This window comes from Lithobates pipiens, unplaced genomic scaffold, assembly GCF_037356315.1.
Source record: "Lithobates pipiens isolate NorthernLeopardFrog02 unplaced genomic scaffold, aLitPip1_a1.2 Scaffold_8, whole genome shotgun sequence".
Lineage (NCBI taxonomy): Eukaryota > Metazoa > Chordata > Amphibia > Anura > Ranidae > Lithobates > Lithobates pipiens.
In genome coordinates, this window is record NW_027507903.1 from 584,586,100 (window position 1) to 584,610,709 (window position 24,610).

General features: G+C 46.1%; 1 protein-coding gene across 5 annotated transcripts in view; it reads left to right on the forward strand.

Annotated features, from left to right (window-relative positions):
* RGL3 (ral guanine nucleotide dissociation stimulator like 3) overlaps positions 1-24,610 on the forward strand; it is a 159,095-nt gene that overhangs the window by 33,120 nt on the left and 101,365 nt on the right. Inside the window, exon 1 of one of the 5 annotated variants that reach the window (XM_077470372.1) lies at positions 17,885-19,249. The exons of the other annotated variants lie outside the window; for them this stretch is intronic. Coding sequence (XP_077326498.1) covers positions 19,184-19,249 — 66 coding nt within the window. The 5' untranslated portion in view covers positions 17,885-19,183. Of the gene's footprint in view, positions 1-17,884; positions 19,250-24,610 lie in introns of those variants that run through there. 5 annotated transcript variants of the gene reach the window in all.

The following is a 24,610-nucleotide window of genomic DNA, read 5'->3' on the forward strand; positions in this document are numbered from 1 at the left end:
TTCCCTCCTCTCCTGCCAGCAACTGCTGCGGGCACACAGGGGAATGTTTTAGGACTGAGAGCAGTGGAAGGCGCCTGTAAAAATGTAATTTACTGGCTACTTTCATTCCCGAATAAGAACACAGTGAGCGATCGGTACCAATCACTCCTGTATCCATTTATCACGGAAGCATAGTAAACTGCTACTATGCTTCAGTTTGGGAATGAGCAGGAAGCCTCAGAGAACTTCCTATTCATTCATCTGTGCAGCTGAGGCTAAGGACTGATAAACCTATGTCCTCAATCACTTTCGGCCGGAGGAAGGATAGGCTGTGTGGGGCCCAGTGATTTCTAACAGCAACCCTGCTCTAATGCCTGGTACACAGGGTGAGATTATCAGACGAATGACGGTCCTTTTTTTTTTTTGCATGCTAGTCTCATGTCGAAAATGAAGAGGTTACTAAAGTTATGAAGATTCTCGCACAGCAGAATAAAAATTCAGAAGTGATGTAATGTATTGCAGTGCATTTGTATTGTATTTTTGGATGACAACTGTACTGATTAACCAAAAACCATAGGATCCGGTATCGTACGAGAAACATTTTTGTGTTTGACCCTTTGGATAATATCGGATGAACTGTCATGATTGGCTCTGGAAACCTGTGTGCAAATCATCAGACTATCGTACGATCGCTTTGAAAGCGATATTTTCCATTCCATCCCATTTTCTGATCATGTGTACGGGCTTTATGGGAAAAAAAAAAACGATACTGCTAAGCCAGCTAAAGAAATCCCCTTACTGCAGATCCTGCAAAGAGGGATTTGTGACTAGGCAATCATTTTGAAGCCTTTCCCTATACTGCCGAGATCAGATTTTTTATGTTTAACCACTGCACCCCAGGAAGGATTTACTCACTTCCCGACCAGGCCATTTTTTGCGTTGATTTAACTGACAATTGCGCGGTCGTGCGACACTGTACCCAAGAAAAATTGATGTCCTTTTTTTCACACAAATAGAACTTTCTTTTGGTGGTATCTGCGTTTTTTATTTTTTGTGCTATGAAAAAAATAAACAGCGACAATTTAAAAAAAAATAGATTTTTTTTACTTTCTGCTACAAAACATAAAAAATAAAAAAAAGTAAAAAAACGAATTTATCCATCAGTTTAGGCTGATATGTATTCTGCTACATATTTTTAGTATATTGATGGTTTGCCCAAAAGTTATCACACCTACAAAATAGGGCATAGATTTATGGCATTTTTATTATTTATTTATTTTTTACTAGTAATCAGGGATTTTTAGTGGGACTGCGACACTGTGGCGGACAGATCAGACACCCAACTGACATTTTTGACATTTTTTTGGGAACCGGTGACATTATTACAGTAATCAGTGCTAAAAATATGGTTTATGTTATTGTATTAATGACACTGGCAGGGAAGGGATTAACATCAGGGGCGATCAAGGGGTTGTTTGTGTTTTCTAACTGTGTGGGGGGGACTGTGTGACCGGGGAAAACACACAGATCCGTCTTCCTGCTTAGCAGAAAAGACAGGATCTGTGTGATCTCCCCTGTCAGAACGGAGATTTGCCTTGTTTACACGGGCATGTCTCCGTTCTGTCACTGCGGGGAATGATTGCAGGTGGCTGGCAGACATGGAGTCCGCCTGGACTGCTGATTGGCTCCCCTGCTGGCCAATGGGAGCGCCCACAAAAGCGAGTTCCCAAACTGACGTACAGCTATGGAGATTTGCAGGAAAGAGCCAATCTGCCGCAGTATAATGACGGCGGCTGGCCGGAAAGTGGTTAAAGGGGTTGTAAAGGTACATGTTTTTTCACCTTAACCACTTGCCGACCGCCGCACGACGATATACGTCGACAGAATGGCACGGGCAGGCATATGGGCGTATATATACGTCCCTGCCTTCCCGCGGGTGGGGGGCCCGATCGGGCCCCCCCGGTGCCTGCGGCGGTCGGTATTCGTTCGGGAGCGATCCGGGATGAGGGGGTGGCCATTCATTCATGGCCACCCCCTCGCGATCGCTCCCGACGAATAGAAATGCTCCGTGACATCACTTCCTCTCCTGTAATGTAAACACAGGAGAGGAAGTGATGTAATCTCTCCTCCGTGTCGGTATTTTTCGTTCCGACACCGAGGAGAGAGGATCGGTGAGTTGCACAAGCACTACACTACACAGTAGAACATGCCAGGCACACTCACACCCCCCCGATCACCCCCCCAATTACCCCTGCCCCCCAGTCACAGTGACACCAATGTCATTTTTTATTTTTTTTGCATTGGTGTCATTTGTGACTGTAATAACTGTTAGGGCAGTTAGGGTTAGCCCCCTTTAGTTCTAATGTACCCCCCTAACCCCCCCAATAAAGGTTTAACCCCGTGATCACCCCCGTCGCCAGTGTCACTAAGGCTGGGTTCACATTGCAGCGGTTTATGAGAACGAATGTGATTCGCACCGCACTGCAGTGCAAATCACATCTGTGCGATTCGAGTTCAGCCATACAGATAGTATGGCTGAATTTGCGTCGCACCCGCCGCACCCGCCGCAAATTTGCACGGGACCCTTTTTTTGGTCCGCAGCAGAATCGGATCGCATGGGTGTTCACACCATGCGATCTGAGTTTGCAGATCGCACTGCGATATGCGAACTGATCTGGGGGTGTCATTAACATTTCACTGACACTCCCAGGAGTTCGCATAGGGCAGTGTGAACTGCCGCCGGGAGGCATGCGATGCGGGAACCCGCCGCGGATTCGTGGCGTTCCCGCATCGCTCCAGTGTGAACCCAGCCTAATAAGCGATCGTTTTTCTGATCGCTGTATTAGTGTCACAGGTGACGCTAGTTAGGCAGGTAGGTATTTAGGTTCGCCGCAGCTTTTTATAGCGCCAGGGACCCCCATATACTACCGCATAAAGCCCCCTGATTGCCCCCTAGTTAACCCTTTCACCAGTGATCACCATATAACTGTTACAGGTGACGCTGGTTGGTTAGTTATTTTTTATAGTTTCAGGGCACCCGCCATTTATTACCTAGTCTCACTAGTGTACCCCTAAATTTAGGGGTGTCTACTTTCCAAAATGGGGTCATTTGGGGGGGGTTTGTGCCATCTTGGCATTTTATGGCCTTCAAAACTGTAACGCCCTTAGAAAGCCTGAAGGCGGTGCTTGGTGCTTGGCAAAATATAAAATATTCCATGGACTCAACATGCCTCTTAGCAAATAGCTTGGGGTGTCTACTTTCTAAAATGGGGTCATTTGTGGGGGTTTTGTGCCATCTTGGCATTTTATGGCCTTCAAAACTGTAATAGGTAGTGAGGAGTGAAGTCAAATATTTACGCCCTTAGAAAACCTGAAGGCGGTTCTTGGCTTTCGGGGCCCCGTACGCGGCTAGGCTCCCAAAAAATCCCACACATGTGGTATCCCCGTACTCAGGAGAAGCAGCAGAATTTATTTTGGGGTGTCATTTTACATATGCCCATGGCATGTGTGAGCAATATATCATTTAGTGACAACTTTGTGAAAAAAAAAAAAAAAAAAAAAAGTTTGTAATTTTCCCGCAACTTGTGGCAAAATATAAAATATTCCATGGACTCAACATGCCTCTCAGCAAATAGCTTGGGGTGTCTACTTTCTAAAATGGGGTCATTTGTGGGGGTTTTGTGCCATCTTGGCATTTTATGGCCTTCAAAACTGTAATAGGTAGTGAGAAGTGAAATCAAAAATTTACGCCCTTAGAAAGCCTGAAGGCGGTGCTTGGTTTTCGGGGCCCCGTACGCGGCTAGGCTCCCAAAAAGTCCCACATATGTGGTATCCCCGTACTCAGGAGAAGCAGCAGAATTTATTTTGGGGTGTCATTTCACATATGCCCATAGCATGTGTGAGCAATATATCATTTAGTGACAACTTTGTGTAAAAAAAAAAAAATTTTTTTTTTGTCATTATTCAATCGCTTGAGGCAAAAAAATAAAATATTCAATGGGCTCAACATGCCACTTATCAATTTCCTTAGGGGGTCTACTTTCCAAAATGGGGTCATTTGGGGGGGTTTTGTACTGCCCTGCCATTTTAGCACCTCAAGAAATGAGATAGGCAGTCGTAAACTAAAAGCTGCGTAAATTCCAGAAAACGTACCTTAGTTTGTAGATGTGACAACTTTTGTGCAAACCAATAAATATACAGTTATTGACTTTTTTTTTTACCAAAGACATGTGGCTGAATACATTTTGGCCTAAATGTATGACTAAAATTGAGTTTATTGGATTTTTCTAATAACAAAAAGTAGAAAATATCATTTTTTTTCAAAATTTGCGGTCTTTTTACGTTTATATCGCAAAAAATAAAAATCGCAGAGTCAGTCAAATACCATCAAAAGAAAGCTCTATTTGTGGGAAGAAAAGGACGCAAATTTTGTTAGGGTACAACATTGCATGACCGCGCAATTACCAGTTAAAGCAGCGCAGTGCCAAATTGTAAAAAGACCTCTGGTCATTGACCAGCAAAATGGTCCGGTCTGAAAGTGGTTAAAGTGGGGTGCCCCCTAAAAAAAAAAAATTTAAAATCAGCAGCTACAAATACTGCAGCTGTTGACTTTTAATAATCGGACACTTACCTGTCCCAGGGTCCAGCGATGCGGGGGAATGAAGCCCCCCTCATTCCCTGCTCTGCTCGCAGCGCCGGCATTCTTACTGTGGGCACCCGGCTGTGACTCCACAGCTGGGCACTCATTGCGCATGCGGCGGGCGCCGTGATGTGCCGCACAGTCATCTGGGACACGTGACAGGTCCCAGATGACTGTGAGGCGCAAGGGGAAGTGATGTCACCAGCCGGGGCATTGAAGAAGGCAGACTACGAGGGACCCACTAGCAACAGGCATTTAGAGGTGAGTAAAAAAAAACATTATTTTCCAATTATTATTATTATTTTTTTTTTATGAATTTTGAGCAATTTTTTTTTTGTGGCAACACCACTTTAATGCATTTTGCATTAAGTTGAAATAACATCATACCGGTCACCCCCAGCCCCACTGTTTTACTTACCTGACCCCTCGAAAGTCCCACGCTCGCCCCCGACATCCTCTTAGCCGCTCAGCCTGGCCTTTGATTGGTTACAGGGGATGGATTGAAAGCAGCGCCAGGGGCGGGGCCGAGTGATACAGGGAGCGGCTATGGCCGCCGGCTGTATCACGGAAGCGTGCCCGCAAGCACTCCACACCATGCGAGGGAGCTCGCATTAAGGTGTTGAGTCCTTGCCGGGGGGGGGGGGAGCCGAGACAGCCGCCAAGGGAACTCCAGAAGACCAGGTTTGGGGCCACTCTGTGCAAAACAAAAAAAAAATAATAATTATCTTTAGTGATCCTTTAAATTACCTCAACAGCTTTCTTAATGGGGCCCTCTTCCACCCCCAGGCCCCATAGCAGCCATGTTGGCTTCTATGGCTATTGTAATTAAAGTGTATTTTTCCCCAAAAAAATTGTGTTTGCAAAACCGCTGCGCAAAAATCATGTGACATAAAAAATTGCAACAATCACCTTGTTCCCTAGGGTCTCTGCTAAAAAATATATATACTTGGGGGTTTTGTAGCAAAAAATACTGTTTAAAACAATCCCTGGTGATCCTGTAATGAAGCTTCTCTTATAGGGTAACAATACTTTGTTACTGCCCTCTAATTGTGCCCCTTCTTTACCACCCTGTCACATGGAATTTTAATAGAAACCACAGGCGGCAATTTAAGCACACAAGCATTACCAACTGCTGTCATGATCAGGTACCTTGTCCTGAGAAATGTCATGCAGGATCGCTGGAGTACATGTTGACTAGAAGTGACTGCAAAGCGGCTACAGGAGATCAGCAGCACTGAAAAATGGGAAAAAAAGAAAGTGAAAACAGTATTTTCATTTACAAAATAGAATAGAATAAATACTGGTACATAGTGCTTTAGCAAACTAAAACATCATTCAATTTGGGAACGAATACAGAACTGCGGGTGCTGCTCGAGGCTCCAACAGGCTCTCTTCTGATAAACCACTGGGGGTGCAGGCAAGGATTGGAGCTCTTCCCAGCTTCGTGGATACCAATACTGAAAGAGAAAAGTCCTTAGCTGCACATCACTACAAAAACCTGTGTATGAAAAGTGAAAACAGCCTCAACTCCATCCAGGCCCCCCCCCCCCCCCAATGTGTTTCGCCCCACCCACGGGGCTTAATCATGCCTTGGCCTCAGCTTGGGCTCCACCCAGGTCTTCCTCCAATGCGTTTTCCCTCAATCACAGGGCTTAATCATGGTGGCCTAGATGAAGTCCCGACTGAGGCTGTTTTCACTTTTTACACACAGGAGTTTGTAGTGATGTGCGGCTAAGGACTTTATTCTTTCAGTATTGGTATGATTCAATTTGGGGTTACAAGTTTGTGACTAAGCAAGCCATGTAAACCTAGCCATACATGGGTTATTGTTGTGTTCAGCCGGGAAGCGGAACGGAAAAAAAAAACGAACATATTCCTCCATCCACACAAGCAAGGTGGATGAAGTAATCCAGTTGCGGCTGGTGCTCAAATTTTTTTTGGGGTGGGGGGTGCAAACAAAGTGAAAAATTATGAAAACAAACATCAAATGCAGCCACTGTATCCATCAAATGCTGCCAGTGTGCCATCAAGCACAGCTATTGTGACATCAAACGCAGCCACTGTGCCATCAAATGCAGCCACAGTGCCCATCTAATGCTGCCAGTGTGCCATCTAATGCTGCCAGTGTGCCCATTAAATGCTGCCAGTGTGCCCATCAAATGCTGCCACTTTGCCTTCAAATGCTGCCAGTGTGCCATCTAATGCTGCCAGTGAGCCCATTAAATGCTGCCAGTGTGCCCATCAAATGTTGCCACTGTGCCATCAAGTGTTGCCAGTGTGCCCATCAAATTCTGCCAGTGTGACCATTAAATGCTGCCAGTGGGCCCCTCAAATGCTGCCAGTGTGCCCATTAAATGCTGCCAGTGTGCCCATTAAATGCTGCCACTGTGCCATCGCATGCCGCCAGTGTGACCCCCGACCCGCCCGCTCACTGCTCAATGGCGACGGGCAGGGTCCTTCAAGCCAACGTCTCTTGCTGTCCTCATCTCCCGTCCTCTCCTCCTGATAGGCATCCAATACCGTCTCCTGTCATTTCAGCCAATCAGGTGACAGGTAACAGACCCAAGCACCTAATTGGCAGAAAGGTGGTTCAGTGTAGATTCATTCTCTTTCCTAACCCAGATGAGAGAACTGCATGGAAAGCATGGTGCTCGCAGGTCACCGCTTTTGACGCCTATTAGAGCCAATGGCTCTTATCAGGTGCTTCAAAAACACCCCCCCACCGCTGTAATTCAGGCACCTGGTGCCCGAAAAGGGGCCGGGCACCTGAATAGGGGGTGGCAGCGGTGGCCATGGATAGATTCATGCAATGCACAAATCTATCTATAGTGAACAGAGGGGGTGGCAGGAGAGAGGGGGCGGCGCCCATGCATCCTTAACCACTTGAGATCCGCGCTATAGCCAAATGACGGCTACAGCGCGGATCTCCTTTTCCGGGACGACGTCAATAGACGTAGTCCCGTGTACGAGCGGCCTGCGTGCCCCCTGAGGGGTGTACGAGCGGCCTGCGTGCCCCCTGAGGGGTGCGCGGCGCGCTCTGTGATCGGCGAGTCCATGAGACTCGCCTGATCACCGATCCGTGCAAGGGGTCGATCCCGACCCCTTATGACGTGATCAGCCGTCAGCCAATGACAGCTGATCATGTGATATAACGGAGCCGGTAAGCGGCTATTATTCCTCCTCGCGCTGACAGCGCGAGGAGAAAAAAAAAAGCCGATCACGGCCAGCCCTGCTAGTGCCCACCTGCCCCCTGCCAGTGCCCACCTGCCCCCTGCAGTGCCACATTTATTAAAAGTAAGTGCCCCCGTCAGTGCCACCCAGCAGTGCCCATAGTGCCACCCAGCAGTGCCCACAGTGCCACCCAGCAGTGCCACCCACAGTGCCACCCAGCAGTGCCACCCACAGTGCCACCCAGCAGTGCCCACAATCTGCCTCAAAGGTGCTGCACCCCAGTGCCACATATCCGTGCCCATCAGTGTCATCTACCAGTGCCCAGCAGTGCCGCCTATCAGTGCCCAGCAGTGCCACCTATCAGAGCCACCTATCAGTGCCACCTATCAGTGCCCATCAGTCCCATCTATCAGTGGTACCTATCAGTGCCCATCCGTGCCACCCATCCGTGCCACCCATCCGTGCCACCCATCCGTGCCATCTTATCTATGCCCATCTTTGCCCATCAGTGCCGCCTTATCTGTGCCCATCGGTGCCGCCTTATCTGTGCCTATTAGTGCCGCCTTAACTATGCCTATCAGTGCCCACCAGTGCAGCCTATCAGTGCCCACCAATGCAGCTTATCAGTGCCCACCAATGCAGCCCATCAGTGCCCACCAGTGCAGTCTATCAGTGCCGCCTAATCAGCGCACTTCAATGAAGGAGAAAAATGACCCGTTTGCAAAATTTTATAACAAACTATTAAAACATGATTTTTTTTTTTGCATCTTTTTTTGTTTGTTTAGCAAAAAATAAAACTCCCAGCTGTAACTAAATACCACCAAAAGAAAGCTCTATTTGTGGGAAAAAAATGATAAAAATTTCATTTGGGTACAGTGTTGTATGCCCGCGCAATTGTCATTCAAAGTGCATCAGCGCTGAAAGCTGAAAATTGGTCTGGGACTGAGGGGGGTTTAAGTGCCCAGTAAGCAAGTGGTTAATGCACGGGCCCCCACTGAAGGAATCTCTCCTGCAGAAACATTGCATTATGACAGCAAGACTCTCTGGTGATTGACTAAAGACCAGCAACATTTTCCAGCATTCCCATTCAACAAAAGTTATTTGACTTCTCTTGAACAGGAATACCCACACATGGATCGGTATTCGGTCAGTCCACACTGAACCGGACAAAATTTCAATCCATCTGTGGCGAGCTTAAGTGTTTATCAGTTAAAATACATATTTACAGGTTTTTAGATACTGACGCTTTTGCAGCACTTTACATACTGCACATTCAGATCAGTCCCTGCCCTCAAGGAGCTTACAATCTAAGGTCCCCATCTGACATGAATATATCCATGCACACGCATGGTGAGGGTCAATTAGGAATGTCGCCAATTAACCTACCAGCATGTCTTAGGAATGTGGGAGGAAACTGGAGTCCAGTGCACCTCTGTGCCTTTAAGGAGAGGTGGGCTCCTTCCAAGCTCACCTGCCCTCTACCTATCCATTATAATGCATGCAATTAAACCCCTGTTTTTAATGCATACTGTTAGACAGGATAATTTGGTTGGTTGCAGGCTGATCAGTATGTTGAGCTGGGAATTTCGTTGGTTTTGTTTTACCCAGAGGTAACTCCTGCAAGCACAGGAAGAACATACAAACGCAATGGCTATAGGATCCGGGTCCCAGTGCTGACCGGTGATTGCAATCACATAAACAGGTTTACCATGCCCCAAATCCTTGTAGGACAGACAGGCAAATTAGCATTTTTTTTTGGAAGAAATTAAGCTTTCACAGCCAAATCGTTACGTGATGGATGCCGTCCAGTCTGTCACGTACCTTACAGCGGAGTCAGACTGCTGAGGGTGGCCTCTCGCACGGTTCCGGTCACCACGCCCCTGGAGATGGGAACAGGGAACGTGAGGACACGAAAGGGTGCAGGTGCCTGCAGATGGAAGTAGAAGGCCTTGAAGATGCTGGGTCCTCACGGTAGAAGAGATGTAGATTGGTCACGTAGGTAGGCACCAGAAGACCAGCAGGTGTGCAGGGAACACTACGTGTCTGAAACAGGTAGGATCAGCAACTGGCAGGCAATGCGGCACAATGACAGGAGACAGGTGCGAAATCAGGAACAAGCAAGGGGTCTGGTAACATGCAGGCAAAACGAGGTACCGAATCGGGAGACAAGCCGAAGTCAAAAGTCCAAGCCAAGGTCAGAGGTGGTCCAGGAATCCAAGAGTGGGTATCAGGAACGGGTCAAAGGAGCAAGGATCACAGGAGCAAGGTCACAGGAGCAAGGTTTCAGGAACAAGGTCACAGGAGCAATGATCAAGTCTTACAGGAACAGCTGAAGACGATCCAGCATTGGTGTCAGGCCAGGACCCTGTTTATATAGAGGGAAGTGAGCCAGGATTGGTGGAAGTGGCCGTCCGTGCGTGAAGACGTACATCCGTTCAGTTTGCGCGGGTGTTTTCGCGTGTTCGGATTGGCGTACAGCCACGTGTTCGGATTAGCATACGTCCGTTCGTCCTGGAATTCGTACGCCTCTGACGGAGACACCTCGCATGGCGCCTGGAACGAACGGGAACTACTGCTATACGGGAGCGGGCATAAGTACGGTGAGTTCCCTGACAGTGCCCCCCCCTTAAGGGCAGCCTCCGGGTGCCCCTTTGAACCAACCTTTGAGAGCGATGAAAAGCCCGTATAAGCCTCTGGGCATGAAGATTCGCTTCGGGTTCCCAGGAATTTTCTTCGGGGCCGAAGCCTTTCCACTTAATCAAATATTGGTTTTGTCCTTGGCGCTTCCTGTAACCTAGAATGGCTTCGATCTCAAACTCCTCCTCACCATCTATCAAAATAGCTTCTGGAGAGCATAATTCCCGATCTGGAAAGGAATTGGGTACATCAGGCTTAAGTAGAGAAGTGTGAAATACAGGATGAATTTTAAATGAGCCGGGAAGTTCAAGTTCATAGGCTACTGAATTAATTTTCTTCTTAATTGGAAAAGGCCCCAAATATCTGGGTCCCAATTTTTTAGAGGGACACGCCAGTTTCAGATTTGCGGTTGACAGCCATACACGATCACCGATCTTTAAATCCAGTTCTCCCCTTCTCTTCCTGTCAAAAAATTTTTTATCGTCCTCCTGAGCCTTAGAGAGGGTTTCTTTAAGTACCTGATTGTTGGTAACAAAGAAATTCAGCCTATCCTGGACAGCTGGTACAGGAGAATCCGGTAAGGATGTTGGTAGGAAAGAGGGATGAAAACCAAAGTTAGAATAAAATGGTGACTGGTTAGTAGCGGAATGAATAGAATTATTAAATGCGAATTCTGCTAAAGGTAGTAACGAAGCCCAATCCTCCTGAGAAAAAGAAGTGAAACAACGTAAATATTGTTCCAAGGTTTGATTAGTGCGTTCGGTCTGCCCGTTTGTTTGGGGATGGTAAGCTGAAGAGAAATTTAACTTGATACCCAGAGTTTCACACAATGATTTCCAGAATTTTGACGTGAATTGGACTCCACGATCAGAGACAATATCACCGGGAATTCCATGGAGTCTGACAATTTCTCTAATGAATATTCTGGCTGTCTCGGTTGCAGATGGGGTTCCCTTCATGGGAATAAAGTGTGCCATTTTAGAAAAGCGATCCACCACCACGAAGATAGAGGAAAATCCTTCAGAGGGGGGAAGCTCAACAATAAAGTCCATTGCGATCTTATCCCATGGTCTTTCAGGGATAGGTAATGGCCTCAATAATCCCCAGGCTTTATTTTTGCTGTTTTTATTCCGGAGGCAGGTTGAACAAGAACTAACATAGTTCCTGCAGTCTTTCGCGAGGTTTGGCCACCAGAAATGCCTTTGAACTAAATTTGTTGTTTTGTGACTCCCGAAGTGACCCGCCAGAGGATAGTCATGACAAACCTGTAAAATGGAGGCGCGAAGGTTTTGAGGGATGAATAATTTGCTTCCTCGCCAAAACAGACCATCTTTTTCTTGAAGGTTCATATCTGGAGGGATTGATGCACCTCGGGATGACTGTCGAACCTGTGATAGAAAACTGGTTTGTGTTAATAGGAAGTTTCCAGCTTGCAAAATAGTGTCTGGAGGGGATGAGGCTTCAGTTTCAGAGAACATGCGGGACAATGCGTCGGGTTTACTGTTCTTGGATCCTGGTCTGTAGGTTATGTGAAAATTAAAACGGGAAAAGAAAAGAGCCCATCTTGCCTGCCGGGGCCTGAGACGCTTAGCTGTTCTGAGATATTCCAAATTTTTATGATCTGTAAAAATCAATACTGGATGTGTTGCCCCCTCAAGAAGGTACCGCCATTCCTCCAAAGCCAGTTTGATTGCTAGGAGTTCTCGGTCTCCCACATCGTAGTTTCTTTCTGATGTATTGAGTTTTTTGGAAAAGAACGCTACAGGATGCATTAATGATTTAGGCCCTTGGCGTTGAGACAGAATGGCACCTACGGCGTTTTCTGAAGCGTCTACTTCCAGAGTGTAGGGTAGAGCAGGATCAGGGTGTTTGAGTATTGGGGCTGATGTGAATAATCCTTTTAGTTTATTGAACGCAGCTTGGGCCTCGATGGACCATCGAAAACGGTTTTGTTTGCTGGTCAGTTGCGTGATGGGGGCAATAACACTGGAAAAGTTTTTGATAAACTTCCTGTAAAAATTAGAGAATCCAATGAAGCGTTGTACCCCTTTTTTATCAGTTGGAGGTGGCCAGGATAAAATGGCTGAAACCTTTTGAGGATCCATCTCTATTCCCTCAGTTGATATTACCAGACCCAGGAAGTGAATGGTCTGCCGTTCGAACTCGCACTTCTCGGCCTTGGCGTAAAGCCCATGTTGCCTTAATCTCAGGAGAACTTGTTTCACATGGTCACGATGGGTTTCTAGAGAGTCTGAAAATACCAAAATATCATCCAAATAAACAATTACAAATAAATCCAAAAAGTCCCTGAAAATGTCATTAACAAAATGTTGAAAAGTGGCTGGGGCGTTGCAAAGTCCAAATGGCATGACCAGATACTCAAAGTGGCCAAAACGTGTCCGAAAAGCCGTTTTCCATTCGTCCCCCTTACGGATTCTGATTAGATTATAGGCCCCTCGTAAATCCAGCTTTGTGAATATTTTGGCTGATCGAAGTCTCTGGAATAATTCTGGAATTAATGGAAGGGGGTAGCGGTTTTTAATCGTTACTTTATTTAAATCCCTATAATCCACACATGGGCGGAGCGAATGGTCTTTTTTTTCAACGAAAAATATTCCAGCACCGGCTGGAGAAGATGAATGTCGAATAAATCCTTTCTTGAGGTTCTCATCAATGTATTCTTTGAGGACCAGGAGCTCGGGTTCTGATAGAGGGAATATCCTCCCGAATGGAATTTCGGCTCCAGGCAATAACTCGATTGGGCAATCGTAGACCCGGTGAGGAGGTAGTGTGTCCGCCTTTCTTTTGTCAAACACGTCCAGGAATTTGTGGTATGTGGTTGGGACCAACCCCTGGAGCTCAGATGTAGGACCCGAACAGGCAATGACCGGAACCAGGTTGTTTGAGGTCCTGACACAATTTTGGAGGCAGTAAGTGGACCGAAACACTACCTCACCGGTTATCCAGTTTATTTGGGGATTATGGGCTTGTAACCATGGCATTCCCAAGATGATTGGAAAGAGTGGTGAAGAAATGACATCCAAGCAGATTAATTCTTGGTGACCGGATAGAATGTTGGCGAGCAGTGGTTGAGTCTCATGGGTAATGGGACCTGATCTGATGTTGGATCCATCTGCTAACCGTATAGAAAGTTGGCGTTGCTTGAGTGCCAATGGAATGTTGTGTTGCAGAACGAGAGTATGGTCAATGAAGCAACTACAGGCGCCCGAATCAATTATAGCTTGGACCTGTAGTGTTCCTCCTGGCAGCTGTAAGGAAAAAGGAACAGCTATATGAATTGATTTCGTCAGAGGTAATGCATTGGATACAAGAGGTGAGTCTTTGAACTTGCGATTTTTATTGGGACATGCATTCGCATAGTGACCAGTTTCCCCACAGTAGAGGCAAAGGTTATTCTGACGCCGGCGTAGCTTCTCCTCTGAAGACAATGGTGAGCGAAGTAATCCTAGTTGCATTGGTTCTGGAGCTTCGGAGATGGGAGCAGGTGTAGAGGTAGGAGGATAATTAGGAACCTTGGGTAACATCCAGGTGGGGCGAAACTGACCAACTCTTTCAGCTCTCCGTTCCCTAAGACGGCGGTCAATTTGGATTGATACCTGTATGAGGTCTTCCAAAGAACTGGGAACTTCGATGCGGGCTAATTCGTCTTTTAATGGTTCGGACAGTCCAATGCGGAATTGGTAACGTAGGGCGGCGTCGTTCCATTGAGTGTCAGAACTCCACCGCCTAAAGTCCGTCACGTAATCCTCTACAGGTCTGCGACCCTGTCGTAGAGCATGGAGACTGGCCTCAGCAGTGGTGGCACGCTGAGGATCATCGTATAATTTAGCCATCTCATTCAGAAAAGAGTCCGTGGTATCAAGCAGGGAGCTGGCCTGTTCCAAGAGGCGATGGGCCCAGGTCTGAGGTTCCCCGAGAAGCAAGGAGACGATGAACCCAACTCTTGTGCTTTCCAAGGAGAAGGTGCGAGGCTGTAGCAGGAAGTATAATTGGCATGCATTACGAAAAGCACGGAATTTGCTGCGATCTCCGGAAAACCGCTCTGGTATAGGAACTCGAGGCTCCGGGGATGGCACCACTATTGCAGGCATGGATGCTGGAGTTGCCGGACTGGCGGACCGAGACGCTGTAGCCCCTTGGGAGGCAGTAGTGTTTGGAGATAATGACTCCACCCTCTGCTCGAGTTGATGGTAACCATCTTGCAAGCCTTGAACTGCTTGGGTAAGGGCAGAGATCTGTTGGCACAAAGCGTCCAGAGGTGAGGCCCCCCTGTCTGACTCCATGTTTCTGGCTGGATCGTACTGTCACGTACCTTACAGCGGAGTCAGACTGCTGAGGGTGGCCTCTCGCACGGTTCCGGTCACCACGCCCCTGGAGATGGGAACAGGGAACGTGAGGACACGAAAGGGTGCAGGTGCCTGCAGATGGAAGTAGAAGGCCTTGAAGATGCTGGGTCCTCACGGTAGAAGAGATGTAGATTGGTCACGTAGGTAGGCACCAGAAGACCAGCAGGTGTGCAGGGAACACTACGTGTCTGAAACAGGTAGGATCAGCAACTGGCAGGCAATGCGGCACAATGACAGGAGACAGGTGCGAAATCAGGAACAAGCAAGGGGTCTGGTAACATGCAGGCAAAACGAGGTACCGAATCGGGAGACAAGCCGAAGTCAAAAGTCCAAGCCAAGGTCAGAGGTGGTCCAGGAATCCAAGAGTGGGTATCAGGAACGGGTCAAAGGAGCAAGGATCACAGGAGCAAGGTCACAGGAGCAAGGTTTCAGGAACAAGGTCACAGGAGCAATGATCAAGTCTTACAGGAACAGCTGAAGACGATCCAGCATTGGTGTCAGGCCAGGACCCTGTTTATATAGAGGGAAGTGAGCCAGGATTGGTGGAAGTGGCCGTCCGTGCGTGAAGACGTACATCCGTTCAGTTTGCGCGGGTGTTTTCGCGTGTTCGGATTGGCGTACAGCCACGTGTTCGGATTAGCATACGTCCGTTCGTCCTGGAATTCGTACGCCTCTGACGGAGACACCTCGCATGGCGCCTGGAACGAACGGGAACTACTGCTATACGGGAGCGGGCATAAGTACGGTGAGTTCCCTGACACAGTCTGTCCCCCAATTACGACGAAACATGTTGGGCGTGGCTAGTTCGTGGTGACAAAGGAATTTATAGATAGGGAACTCCTATTGTCATATTGATTAGTGGTTCCAAATTAATAATAACTACTGCAGTAGGGAACAGACACAAAAGATAAACTCTGCATCTTTCCAAATAACTGTTCTGCTTTATTATGACACAATTGAAGGTTTTTATACACATGATTACGTAGGTATCACATTAATATTACAATTGTACTTTTATGGTAACAAGGGGCGTAACATAGGTAGGATAATTCTAATCAGGACTCGAAAGAATGCAAACATGTACTGAAAACATTATTAGTGCCGTGTGCACCGTGAGGGCAGTGTGCAATACATACAAAATAGAATACAATTATATACAGAACTTACAAATTTACTTTACAGTGGCATCATTGCGTACTTGCGCTGGCCCATGTTGTTTGCCAGTCTGATCTAGTGTCCTTCCGAGCCCAAGCTACCAGCCTGCTACAATACTATTTTATGTTGTAGGGCAACTTCTTTTTGTTATTTTTGCACCGTATTTAAAGAAGAGTATTGTAACATATTTCACAAAGGGAGGTGGTTCATTTTTTGTCCAATGGTGACATCGGTGTTGAGGGTGCTTGTATGCCGTGGTGGAGTCTTCCTTGGCCTTGATGTAATGACCATAACATGACCATTTATAATGTGATGGTCCATCAGCTCTGGTAAGAGGCTCTTTTAACCGTGTCACAGGGTGAATGAATGAATGAAACAATGCGAACTGAATCGGAATCTCCTTCATTATGGATGGATTATATTGCACAAATTGATGAAGGGTGACTTCTATGCACACTTTATGGATTGGATTTTTTCCTGGGTGAAGGGTTTCTAAGGAAGGACTGTGCTATACTATTTGGATACTCTTTTTATGGACACTTTCCCTGTATTGTATAATATTTCGTTTATTCACATTTATTTATACACTCACCAGCTACTTTATTAGGTACACCTTGCTAGTACCGGGTTGGACCCCATTTTGTCTTCAAAACTGCCTTAATTCTTCATGCCATAGATTCAACAAGGTGTTGGAAACATTTCTCAGAGATTTTGGTCCATATTGACATACTAGCATCACGGAGTTGCTGCAGATTTGTCGGCTGCATATCCATGATACGAATCTCCCATTCCACCACATCCCAAAGGTGCTCTATTGGATTTAGATCTGGTGACTGTGGAGGCCATTGGAGTACAGTGACCTCATTGTCATGTTCAAGAAACCAGTGGTGAGATGATTTGAGCTTTGTGACGTTGTGCATTATCCTGCTGGAATTAGCCATGAGAAGATGGGTACACTGTAGTCATAGGGATGGACATGGTCAGCAACAATACTCATTTAAACAATGCGCAATTGGTACTAAGGGGCCCAAAGTGTGCCAAGAAAATATCCCCCACACCATTACACCACCGCCACTAGCCTAAGCTAGTTGATACAAGGCAGGATGGATCCATGCTTTCATGTTGTTTACTCCAAATTCTGACCCAACCATCTGAATGTTTCAGCTGAAATGGAGACTCATCAGACCGGGCAACGTTTTTCCACAATCTTCTATTGTCCTATTTTGGTGATCCTGTGCGAATTGTAGCCTCAGTTTCCTGTTCTTAGCTGACAGGAGTGGCACCCGGTGTGGTCTTCTGCTGCTGAAGCCCATCCGCTTCAAGGTTCGATGTGTTGTGCGTTCAGAGATGGTATTCTACATACCTTGGTTGTAACGAGTGGTTATTTGTGTTACTGTTGCCTTTCTATCATCTCGGATGTCGTCTGTCCAGTCTCCTCTGACATCAACAAGGCATCTTCCTCTCCACAACTGCCACTCACTGGACATTTTCTCTTTTTTGGACCATTCTCTGTACACCCTAGAGATGATTGTGTGTGAAAATCCCAGTAGATCAGCAGTTTTTGAAATCCTCAGACCAGCCCGTCTGGCACCAACATCCATGCCACGTTCAAAGTCACTTAAGTCCTCTTTCTTTCCAATTCCGATGCTCGGGTTGAACTTTGTCAAGTCGTCTACCACATCTGGATGTCTAAATGCATTGAGTTGCTGCCATGTGATTGGCTGATTAGCAATTTGTATTACCGAGCAATTGAACAGTTGCACCTAATAAAGTGGCCGGTGAGTGTGTATGCTTTTACGTAATTGCAATTTTGATTATAGGTTATATGTTGATAATTGAATCTCTATTAGCGCTGCTTTTTGTTTTCACCATCAGGCAAAACCATGAACAGATTGCAGTTGGTCCTGGCAGTGCGCAGATCGTTGGAGGACAGACAAATGTTACATCTACCTGTGCATGCCCATCCTTTATATAGCTGTAACAATTTTCGAGCTTGCTTTATAGGTTTACAGACCCCGATCCCTCAATTGATAACTCGAAATTTCCGTCAGCACCTATTCCCACAAGAACTGAGTAACCTTGTTCTGAACTTTTGCCATATCCGCTGTTCCCTCCTACTTCACTCCTTCCTTCCCTTACTGCACTCTATCCAGCCAACCTACCCAACTATTCCCCCTTCTGTCCTTAAATCCCCATGTTCTCCTGGTATTATGTCCTCTACCTACCCAAGAATCTCCCTACTCCCTTCTATCATCTCTCCTGTACGGCTTCTCTCCTCTCCTCTCTCCTTCTTTCTAGAACTCGTCTCCCCTCCCTTGCCTCCTGCTCTCCTCTCCTCCTCCTCCTCCTCTCCTCCTCCTCCTCCTCCCCTCTCCCTCTGTGGAGGGCTGGGATTTAATCCCTTGATGATATCAGTCTGAGGATTTCAAAAGGAAAAAACTTTCCACAACAGGCTGACCATACAAGAGAGGGGACCTCAAGGGCAGCAGACAGAGGCAAAGCTGCCCTGACAAGGCTAAGCCTGCCAGAGACAAAAGGTGGATAGGCAACAATGTAGAAGTACAGGAACAGGCAGACGAGTCAATGAAAGACACAAAAAGCTCATAAAGAGGAAAACTAAATGTTGGCAAGATAATTCTTGCAGGAAGAGCCTAAACCTAAATTCGCGCCACCTCGGTCAACCCAAGAAGATGATAGGAGGATTTACAGCAGATCATCCAGAAATGGTCACCAACCTTCCCGGTGGGATTTACATGTTCTTTTCTAGGATTATCCTTGGGTCCACTGGGAATTCGGCGTGATAAGTCTGAGGGGGATCAGTTTTCATTTATGGAACGTTGCAGGCGAGGAGGTTTTACGTTGCAAAGTCTTGATGTGTTCCAAATTTAGAGACTTAGCACTAATAAACTGGAATTCTTTGGCGACGTCTTGGTGGTAGGATCATTTACAAAGAAAAAAACAACAGGCTGTTTAGAGATCACAAGCAGCCTATCTCACCTGGGATTACCTGAACAAGAGGATATTATAAACAAGGGTGGATTTACAGAGGTCTACTCTGGCCATCCAGATCTCCTCTTTCTCTCAATGTTGATCTGGCTGTGATCTCTTGGATCCAAGTGTACCTAACTTCCAAAGAGTTGGAATGGTTGCCAGGGAGCAGAAGATTTTTTATGAATGCCCGTCCCTTTATTTGTGACGTGGTGTCCACAAAGGCACCGACGACCCAAAGTCACCGATGTCCGATGAAGAGCAGTCCCCGGCGGTAAAGTCCCCTCGAGCAATGGGCAAAGAACTCACCATGGTATTGGTTTTTCTACATTTAATTATTTATTTTTTAGGTGTGGTTTAAAGAGCTTGCATTTAGTTGGGTAGTTAAAGAATGTATATTCTTACCTGAATTTTAGTGTCCTTTGTGTATTTTTTACAGATCTGTAACGTAATTCAGATAAAACAACTTCTGCTCTGCTCAAGATTTTTCTGTAATACAGACCAGTCACTGCTGCGCTCTCTTCTTGTGCAGGGTGACTGGTCTTGTCTCCGCCTCCTCCTGTAGTTTTCTGCAGGCAGCCTGTAGTGGGTGGGGCCTGCTGGGCCCCTCCCACAGCTTTGCTCTCTGCATGAACTATGTACAGCACAGTGATTAAGTCACTGCTACTTTTACAGGATAATGTCTGGTTTGCAAAAACACAAAGCACTTTAAGAACTGTTGTGGCTATTAAAGAAAATATATTTAAATTCAAGTTTTTGTACCCAGAGATCATCTTTAAAGTAGTATGGTTATAAAAAGAAAATGGAGGCCGTCATTGCCGAGCTTCCCTGAAAATGCTAGTTCTCTCGCTGTCAGGCTGACCCCTCCAGTATTTTGTGTCATGGACCTCAAGTATGCACATAAGGACTTCTGACTTTCCTCATCTGTGTGCTTGTTCCAGGACAGTAAAGTATTAAAGCCAGAGGCTCAGCATAACAGCCAGGCAGATAGTATTTTCAGGATAAATTCATTAATAGAAACCTCCTATTTGTCACATGATACACATTTCATTCATGTAACCAATTTAGCATGGGTTTACTTTACAGTTAGGGCCAGTTCATACCACATGCAGTCCAGTGCATTGCTTTCTTCATCAAAAACGCATGGAAAGTAGGTTATATGGTTTTCAATGGCATAGTTCACACCAGTGCAGTCAGTTCCAGGGCTTTCTAGTTCCAGAAAAAAACGTAGAACATGCTGCATTTTTCCTGCATAAAAACGCATCAAAAACAAGTGGAATGCATCAAAAATGCACCAGTACAGTGAGAGCTGGTTCGCACCACAATAACGCATTTCAGATCCATTCCAGATATGTTTCTACATGTGTGTTTTTAATGCTTTTTTGATGCAATCCAGTGCGTTTTTGGTGCATTTTTGAATGCATCCAGGTGCTTTTTTTATTTTTTTCTCCTGTTTTTCCCCCCACTGTACTGGGGTCCAGCGCGTTTTTGATGCATTCCAATACATTCCAGTTCATTTTTATTTTACTGAGTTCCAGTACAGTCCAGTGAGGGAAAAATGCAGCATGTTCTACTTTTTTTTTTCTGTAACTGGAACGCCCTGCAACTGACCGCACTGGTGTGAACTGTGCCATTGGAAACCATATAAACCTGTGAGCATAGGTAAAAGGAACACTCAGGTGAATAGTAGTTTTATTGAAAATGGTAGAGCAATATAACAAACAAACAATAAAACCAACACATTTCGGGGGAACAAAGACTCACCCTTCTTCAGGGCTATCAGAGAAAAAAATAAAAATGTACAAAATAATTTCATGCTGTGTGTGTGTGTGTGTGTATATATATATATATATATATATATATTTCTGTACATTTTTATTTTGTTCTCTGATAGCCCTGAAGAAGGGGGAGTCTTTGTTCCCCTGAAATGCGTTGGTTTTATCATGCTGTACCATTTTCAATAAAATGACTAGTCACGTTTATTTTACTTCTGATTGGATACTGGTCGCTCCTTTTACCTACCCTCACAGGTTTATGCGGAAACAACCTTCAGGTCATACCCAGAGTTAACAGCTCAAGCCCCTCAAAGAGTCCCGCCGTCATCTTTCTGCCAAGCTGGGCCAGATTCACCGGGAGCAAACTTTCCCAACAAGCCCCCACCATCAATCACTCCAGACCCTCAACCGAGCAAGTTCTACTTCTACTTCTAAGAGCTATTGGAAACCATATAACCTACTTTCCATGTGTCTTTGATGCAGAAAATAAACGCATTGGACCGCATGTGGTGTGAAATGACTCAGGAAAAAAAACAGGAAAAAAGAAGAAAAAAGCATCTGGAAATGCATAAAAAAAACGCATTAAAAATGGACTGTAATGTGCCAAAAACGCATTAAAAACGTGTATGCAGAAATGCATCTGGAATGCGTTTTTGTGGTGTGAACCAGCCCGATTAGGTCCTGGCACTCAGGCACAAAGCTGGTTCTTCTTTCTTACATTCAGAAGATTGCACTATCCTATAGTAAGATCCCCCTAAGGATAGATTTAGATATGCGTCTAAATCTCTCTTGCCTCTGAAGCCCGATCTGCGCTGGGATCGCACTCCAGAGGCTACTGACAGGTGGTGAGGAAGTGATGCAACACCTCCTCACTGCCTGCTTTAACCCCATTTTTGCAGACAAACGCACCCCATCCACATGCATCACTTACTCATTGACTTGAATGTGTAGTGTTTGGCCACCCACTGATTGCTACAAGTCAGGTCAAACACCCCAGTCCCCTGTGTACTGCAGCTCCAGGGGGTGGGGGCTTCAAAAATGCGGCTCAGACACGCATTTTGCTGCCCTTTACCTGCAATTCAAAATAAGGTCTAAAGCCCCATACACACTATCAGATTTTCAGCTGATTTTTGTCTTCAGATTTACCAAAACCATGTAGTGCAAGGGCTTGCCTGATTGAGTACACATTGAAACTCCTAAGGTTTGACCTCATATATTATATGGTTTTGGTAAATCTGAAAGAAAAATTCAGCAGAAAATTTGACAGTGTGTATGGGGGCTTTAAAGTGTTATTAAATCCACAACAGTAAAATTTGTCTGTATATGCAGTAAAGCATGCTTGTTATACTCAATGTGGAACTTAAGGGGTTAATCCCCTGAATTGTGTAAAAAGGCTGTTTGATCCTGTATGCACAGACCCTTCCCCTCCTGCACTGTCTATCTGGGGAAGGCCAGCTAACACAGGCAAGGTAATCGACCTGCACATGCTTAGTTGTGTCTTTTATGCTGGAGAGAACAGTTGCTTGTTCTCAGAGATAGCCAGGTCACATGATATTGACATCACACATGTGGGCGTGTATACAGGCTTTAGTGGAAATATCCTCCTACCTGAACTCTCAGCACTGGAGAAACTCTGCAGTTTATCATGTAACCGTGGTACAGGCATACACCACTTTTAAGTACACTTTAGTTATTTATTAAAGCTGAAAAATGCTAAATCAGGCTCCCTTCTGCAAAGAAACCAATGAGCTTCCAGGTTTTATTATTTATTTTAATTGAACAAGCTGGGGTTAGAAGTTCATTGGTTTCTACTCAGAAGTGAGCCTGATTTTGCACGTTTTAATGTAAAAAGAAGATTTATAAGCCGTGGACACTGTGTGGGGAGGATGAACTATATTTTCATATTACTGTGTTTAGTAACACTTTAAAGTGGGAGTAACTCCCATGCATGAATTATAAGACTTACCTATAGGTACTGTAAATATCACGTAAATGTGCACCATTTAGGAGATATTTACTGTACATGAAGCCGGTGACATCACTGGCAAATGTGCTCTGAAGGAACGGCATACCAGTGCCATAGTCCTGTGCCGTAATTGGAGGCTTCCACGTGCATGCGCAGCAGTGACGTCATCGCGGCTCCACCCACACACACAGCTGGAGTCCGCAAACCTGGAAGGAAGACCATTTGAAGATGGAAGTACCTTTAGTGGTGACAGCGTGCCGCTGGAAGTCTTCATTTTCAGGTAAGTTTCACATAATCTCTTCTTTTTCCGTTCCTGTGCACAGGCCGGGGACCACTGTGGTGCTGATCTGCTCCCCTTTGTTATGGGAGATGGACATGCTCAGTGCTCACGGAGAGAGTGCTGACAACTCCTTTTACTAGAGGCTTTCCCACCTCTCACATGTACAACAGGCTGCTAGAGAAACATTTGTTACCCTTGGTAACCACTTGTATCTTCACAATAATTAATTGTTAAAGCGGTTATAAACCGATGGTGGTAAAAAAAAAAACTAAAAATCCTGCTAGGCAATGTCATAATGTGCTAGTATGCATTGCATACTAGCACTTTATTATAGACTTACCTTAGAACGAAGCCCGGAAGCTCCACAATGTCAGCGCTGAGACATCAGACATCTTCTCCCGGTCTTTCCTTCTGGGTTTGCGGCCTCCAGCTACATGAGTGGCCGGGGGCGCGATGACATCACTCTGGCGCTCTAAAGGTCCGGCACTGTAAGCCGGACCTTCAGAGCGATAGTGCCGATGTCACCGGCTGCATGCACTCTGAATATCTCCTAAACTGTGCAAGTTTAGGAGATATTCACAGTACCTACAGGTATGCCTTACTATAGGCTTGCCGGCGTTCTGTCAAAATCTGTCCCCCCATCAGATAGTGTCCGCCTCGTACTGCGCAGGCGCAGCGCTTGCACAGTACGGAGGACAAGGAGGCTCCCAAAGTCTCCGAAAATGAACGACGCCTGCACACTTGCTAGTACCATTTGCCCTGAGTCCAGTTTCAAGCCCCACCATGCAAGTGGACATACGGTAGCACTTAGTAACAGGGCCCCTCGCGGGCTCGCTTCACTCACCACGCTTCGCTCTGCAATTTTTTTTATTCTAACTCTATGTCCACTTGGATGGTGGGGCTTGAACCTGGACTCAGTGCGCAGGCGCCGTTCATCTTCGGAGATCTTCGGCATCTCCTTGTCCTCCATACTGCGCAAGCGCAGTACAGGGCAGACACTATCCGACGGGGGAAAGTATGCGACACAACACCGGTAGGTAAAAAGTGATGTAACAAAGTTTACAGCCACTTTAAGGGTAGCAGGTGCGCGTTTTGATGCGCGACAAACGAGTACTGAAAAAACGCCCCATGCTCCACGACCGAAAAGGTTCTGGAGCTACTTTGGGGTTGTTTTTGCTCCCAATTCAAGTGAATAGGCTGACATGTGTTAACACATAAAATCAAGAGCAGGAATGTGTGTTCCCACTATGCTTAGGTGTGACTGGGGCCTAAAAATTTAAAGGCAGATTCACACCTATGTGTAGCCAGGTGCTTGGCTAAGAATGGAGAGTGAGATAAACACTGGCTGCAGCTTCTCTCTGTGGCTGCTGCCCTGCAGTGCTGAACTTGATTACAGCTGTATCAGTGAGAAGAGGGAGCTGCTGAGCAGTTCAATAGACTTAGTCAGGCAGCACTGCACTGTGGGAACTGTAGTCCACAGGAGAGAGTCTCTACTATAAGCAAGAGCTTTAGGACTGCAGTTCCCAGAGAGAGATTGCCAGAAGGAGGGGAAAGAGCTGCATTTTCTCAGCCTGTACAGGAAACAGCTTCCTCTTGATGTGAGGGAGACTGGAGAGTACACATAGCTGTCCAGTGTGCACCATCACTGCTGCA